The sequence below is a fragment of the Arachis hypogaea genome, chromosome 3, assembly GCF_003086295.3.
Source record: "Arachis hypogaea cultivar Tifrunner chromosome 3, arahy.Tifrunner.gnm2.J5K5, whole genome shotgun sequence".
NCBI lineage: Eukaryota > Viridiplantae > Streptophyta > Magnoliopsida > Fabales > Fabaceae > Arachis > Arachis hypogaea.
In genome coordinates this window covers 122,598,748-122,604,775 of record NC_092038.1, presented here as the reverse complement: position 1 = coordinate 122,604,775, position 6,028 = coordinate 122,598,748, and the positions used below count along the sequence as shown (strand labels likewise).

The following is a 6,028-nucleotide window of genomic DNA, read 5'->3' as shown; positions in this document are numbered from 1 at the left end:
ATTTTTATTCTAAATAAATTATTTTTTAATTTTACTCTTAATCAAATTACTTCCATTCTAATTAAATTTATTTTTATTAAGAATAAAATTTAAAAATAAATTAAATAATTATCTATCGTAAAAAAATTGAAATTATTAAAAGAAAAAATTAAAATTTATTTAAAATTTAAAAATAAAATTTAATTAAATTAAACATTAAAGAAGTTGGGTATATTAAAGACAAAAATGTATACTTTATACTTTATTATATATATATATATATATTTTTTTTTTGGTTTCCCACGGTATCCCCTAACCCGACAGGTCAAGGACTAATCCGCCGCGGTACTGAGCTCCATTTAAGGGTTTGCCGCTGGCCAATGGGTTGCTGCATGCACAAGGCGGGATTCGAACCCCCGACACTTGCTTAAGCGGACTAGTGAGCTAACCACTAGACCAACCCAACTTGGTTTATATATATATATATATATATATATATATATATATATAGCTCTTTTTTTTCTTTTCTGTAAATTTATATATTAGCTATTTTACAAGTACGAGTAAATCTTGAATTTGTAATGTAATTTATTCTGTTAAAATTCACTATCATTTTACTTGATTTGCTAATTTTTTAAGAGTAATGTATCGTTTTTGTCCCTAACGTTTTCGTCTTATTTAAGTTTCTTACATATCAAAATTGTCTCAATTTTATCTCATCATCAATTCTATTAACAGATTATTAACAAGATGACGACATTATAAGATGATTTTAAAATATTAAAAACTTAAATAAAACAATTTAAACGTTAAGAACAACTTTAAGACGTATCCAAAATATTGACAATAAAAATAATATTTTACTCATGTTTAAATTAGAATTTAATTTTAAGACCACCACAACCACTATAAACATTAAAAAATTATATAGACATTTATTTTTATATCATTGAATCTGTTAAAAATGTTTGACTCACACTTATTTTCTGATGAAAAGTTTCAGGTAGAATGACAGATAATTAAATGGCACTATAAAATCTTGTAATTATTGTTATATGACTAAAATATAACAATAATTGAATTCGAGAGCGAAGAATAAATTTTTTCAATAGTTATTTATTTTTGGTCGCGGGGTGCGTAGAGCCTAAACTAAAATTAGTTTGAAAAGGCGAAGAAAAAAAAAAGGAAAAGCCTAACCTGTTATTTTTCTCCGGGTAGTGTTCTAATTCAATCTTCTATTGAGTCATAAGAATGGGCCAACTGGTACATTTATGATATGCATCATGCTGATATGTATCCATTTCTTTCGGCTTAACGCAAAATGCTTGTACACTTTTTTTAATTAATAGTAGCTAGATATAATTTTTTTCCCCTTTTAAAACAAACGGGGGAAAACGTTTTTTAAAACATAAAGGTCCTCACAGTCTATCATTAGCTACATCTTTTTGTATGATACTTACAATCCCAAAGTTATTAATATCTTCTACACAATTACATATCCATGTACATACTACTATACTATATCACAGGTTCATCATTCCTATATATTTTTCACATCTCTAATGTTTCTAGAATAACATGCTACAAATCTGATGAATGGATTGGATTACAAGAACAAAAATGGACTCTGAAGCTTATACCACCCACCCAAAGGAACAAAGTGAATGGCAATTCAAGGTTTCATACAATGTAGGTCTGCTTCAAATTCTTCCGACCACGCTTCCCTCTGGGATTTGCAGTAATCAAGGCATTCACAAGTTCAGAGTCCTCTTCGGTAATCAGTATATTTGCTTTGCTCGGGTCAGTCAGCAGCAGCTTCGCCACGAGATATCCTGCAATCGACCAAGTCTGAAACAGTCGCGATTGCTTTCCAATGAACCGAGATCTCTTTGTGTCATAGTATTCCGGCCACTTGTCTCTGGATATTCTTCTCTCAGCAATTTCAACAGCTTTTGCAGCAATGTGAGGTCTATTCATCTTTATGCATGCAACAGTGAGCTGCAATAATAGTGATTAAACAAAATCCTCAAACCTTCATAAAACTCAAACAGTGTAATTTATCACTAACTAATAAAATTATTGTTTGTCATGAGTGACTTGGCCAATATAGCTAACCTGCCATAGCAATGTTGGCCAGGAGCCTGCATTATGGTAGGACCAAGGCCTGTAAAAAAAAAAAATAGAATGGCACAATAAAATCATTTGATGAACATTTCGATAAACCAGACATCGGAAAAGCACCATAGAAAAGATATAATACGTGTTCTTAGGATCGCTGCCTGTGATTATCTGCCACTCCTGACCTTCGAGAGCAGGGTAACAGATCTTGAATGGCATCTCTGCTACCAAATCCGACCATTTGGCTTCAATGAGGTCCAATATTGCATGTGATTGCTCCATGGTGGCCAAGCTGTTTACAACGGACCACAAGTTTCCAAGTGAAAAAAATCGAAAATCCATGTGAGCCGGTTGCAGGTTACCAATAAGATAACCTCCTTTGTTTGGCATCCATTCTACTAACCAAGGAGAAATCTGGTCTGGGTATATGTTGAACTTGTTAACTGCATCATATGAGTACTCCTCTGTCTTATACCGATAAATCTCATTTAACTTTTTCATATCAATCCAGTAATATTCTCTAATATGAAATGAAAGAGCTACTAGACGATTGTTCAATGCTCGTATAAGATCTGCTGATCCGTCTTCCGGAGTAAGCATCTCCCGAGCACAAAGTAAGGCAGAATAAAATAGTGCCTAGGGAAAAAAATGAAGAAACAATAAACGCAATGGAATACGCATTGGAGAAGCTCACTTAATCACTATTTAATCTTTGTTGCAAACATTTAATACAAGATACTTCTCATAATAAAATAAGAAACTAATTTAGAATACATAAAATTCAATATTTTCCTATGATTAATACATTCTACATTATGAGGTTTTCTCCTTCCCAGGAGATGAAAATTGATTCTCAAAGCTAGTCATAGAAATTAGTTTATTACAATGATAGGGATTTTAAAAGTTAAATGGATTCCAAAATCGAAACTTACAGATAAAGTTAAAATTCTTTACTTTTGCCAACTGTGGCAGAAACAATTTGAAGTTTCACCTGTTAGCATGGGATGATATTAATATCAACCACTTACACATAATAATAGTTAGCAACAATTATAAACTAACATCATCAACACCTTACTATGAAAGAAGATAAAGCTCATTCTAATTAGAATAAGGGATAGGAATGTTGTTCATAAATCTTGCACAAGATAATCTGTTTCTTCTTCATGCCAAATAGCACATATAAAAACATCATTTTTGCTCTATAAGGAAATGCACAACCATGAATAAGCATAAAGTTTTCTTTTTTTATCTTTAAATAAGTACCAATTAATTAAAACTTATAATTGAAGAAAGACAGGAAATTCTCTGTACCTGAATCTCCAAAGGATGCCCGTGAATTCCCATTCTCCGATCTATCATGCAAGAACCATCAGTTACTAATAGCGTTGGAAACATGTCAAAACCATCAGCAAGGCACAATCTCAAAATCATCTTAATTCCTGTTTGCACATCAATCCTCTCCTGAACAGACAGATCACCGGAGCATTTTCCATAAGCTCGTAATAAAATAATCCACCACAATCCTAAAGATCACATAAGAAATAAGTTCAGAAATCTAAGGAATGTTATATTAAGTTTCTTCTGCCATTTAAAACAGAGTTTACTGAACTGAACAGTTATTTTACCGGAGTCAACTGGAGCGACACGGCCAATTGCTGCCTCACCAAAGTCAGGATCCAAAACCTCTTCTGTTGCAGAATCATCACCATCTAGAGGAACAGTCCTAACCTTAAAACTAGCAGGCATCAAACCTTGTCCAGGACTATGACAATCCATTGTTTTCTCCCAGCTCTGAAATTTAGATAAATGAATTCAGCATATAAGAAATAAGACAGCTAAGATTCTGTGGTTCTCACTGGGTCAATTATATGCAATTAATGATCTAAAGAGGGGGAAAATGTTTTTAGCCAAATCAAGACAATTCACAAAGTGGAATCACTGTACTTCCACTTCAGCAAAATCTAATTAGGAATGTAATTCGACAAGGTTGTATTAAATGTTGCTAGGGCAAGTTATCAGGATCATAAGACTACTATGACTTTACCTGCAATTGAAGTGTATAAAGGATAAAATTGCGAACAATATCATGCTCTCCCTTCAATAGGAAAGCTATTCCAGAAGGAATGAAATCTCGAATGAAGACCTGGTCATAATTTAAAACATTGGAACTGGTTGGATCCTTTGCAGCAATAGTTCCTATAGGACTGCCACAATAATGAACTATAGATTCCCTTAGTAGATCCCATGCTTCTTCCTCAATGGAGAAGCTATCTGGGATAGTTCCATTTGCAATCTTAGATGTCAAAGCCTTTTCTTGTTTCAGTTGTTGAACATCTTGGAACTCAAGAATAGACTTTGCATTCGCCAAGTTGTTTACTGAATTTGATGTTTCAATATTATTCACAGACCATGCTCCATTTCCATCTCCTGCAGTTATGCCACTTGCACTCTCTGACTGCTGGCATTTGCATGTCTGAAACCATGACCCACTATAGTTCATATAATTGACCAAACTAACACCCATCGGTCGAAGTTGATGAGTTCTTCGTAACTGACTTAGAAGCATGCTAGAACATCTTATCGAATGCCTATGCCTTGGGGGTCTTTTCTTCACACATTTTACTTGAAATGTGGAATGTAATGTCAAATCCGAAGAGTTCACCAGGTGCTCACTATAACCAGTTTGAGTCACAGGCCTGCACAGAACCTGAACAACTGCCTTTGATGCTCCCAATGACATATCGCTTTGAAAGAAGGACCGTAATGGCTTAACTAAATATGCTACCTATATTCATTACATAAATTACATCAGAAACTACTTATGGAATATTCAGCAAAATTGGATGCCAACGAGAATCGAATCCATCTAGTAAATGATCGAAAAATAATCATATACTGCAATTTGTAAGAGAATGGAAGAAACACTATATCTTAAAGCCATATCTGGAATTTAAACTCATTCTTTTTCACACAAAAACACCCCGCAAAAAAACCGAGCGGAGTGATCAACATAAAATTTTTCTCATAAACCAAGTAAAGATTACAGTCACAACAGAAAAGCATGCTCAACAGTTTCTCGATTAAGCATCTTAGCTGAAACTGAGCTAAAATATATTTTTTTTCAAAAAAAAAAAGAAAAGGACAAAAACTAGATGTTACCGTTGCCCAGAATTAAGCGAAAAGGGAATTTAACATTAAAATAAAAAATAATATATTATCTAAACAAAATCTTACAACACAATCAATTCAAATATCGACACATGAAGAGATGGAAATGGCAAGACGCATAAACAGATTTCATTACTAGAAAAAGGAAAAAAAAAAAAAAAAAGAAGCAGCAGCATGACACGTGGAAGTGTGGTCCAAAGCATAATTCGTTGGTAGGAAGCAAAGACATGCGAGATTGAGAAAGCAGTCTCTTGTTCTGAATGAGCTAACCTTTGAGCCGATGGAGACTATGGTGGCTCGTGCTCCTGGATCTTCAGATATTCTAATTACAAAAGACGTATCATCATAAAAAACCGCAAGTTAAGGTGATAATGTCCCGTCTCGGTTAACCCTTCTTCAGTTCTTCTCTTCCTTTTTTTAAAGAAAAATGATTTCTTATCATATTATAATATCATGAATTGTGATTTTTTTTATTTTTTAATAACAAAAAGTTATTCAGTATTCACTTTTCCCTCTATGGCACGTGACATTCTGACATTACCTCTGCGCCTCAAAAATAAATTAAAAGAAATTCAGGATTTTGTGCACCACAAAAAAATGCCGATCGGGGGATTTCTTGCAAACTCCAAGTCTTCATTAATTTTTTTGTTTAATCAGATCCGGAAATTAAATTTATGGTTGTGGATTGAATCGGATCTCCTTCCTCTTAATCCAGCCCAATTCACTCATCAGTATTAATGCAGTACTGGGTTAATAAAAA

At 33.5% G+C, this 6,028-nt stretch overlaps 1 protein-coding gene across 1 annotated transcript; it reads right to left on the bottom strand.

Annotated features, from left to right (window-relative positions):
• Nucleotides 1-1,231: 1,231 nt before the first annotated feature.
• Nucleotides 1,232-5,772, bottom strand: LOC112791204 (neutral/alkaline invertase 3, chloroplastic). The gene is made up of 7 exons (XM_025833935.3): nucleotides 5,539-5,772; nucleotides 4,145-4,885; nucleotides 3,726-3,891; nucleotides 3,412-3,623; nucleotides 2,240-2,733; nucleotides 2,095-2,143; nucleotides 1,232-1,977 (listed from the first exon to the last, which is right to left on the bottom strand). Exons 2-7 carry the CDS (start codon nucleotides 4,838-4,840, stop codon nucleotides 1,660-1,662), a joined length of 1,935 nt encoding a protein of 644 aa, XP_025689720.1. The 5' UTR covers nucleotides 4,841-4,885; nucleotides 5,539-5,772; the 3' UTR covers nucleotides 1,232-1,659.
• Between the last annotated feature and the right edge of the window lie 256 nt (nucleotides 5,773-6,028).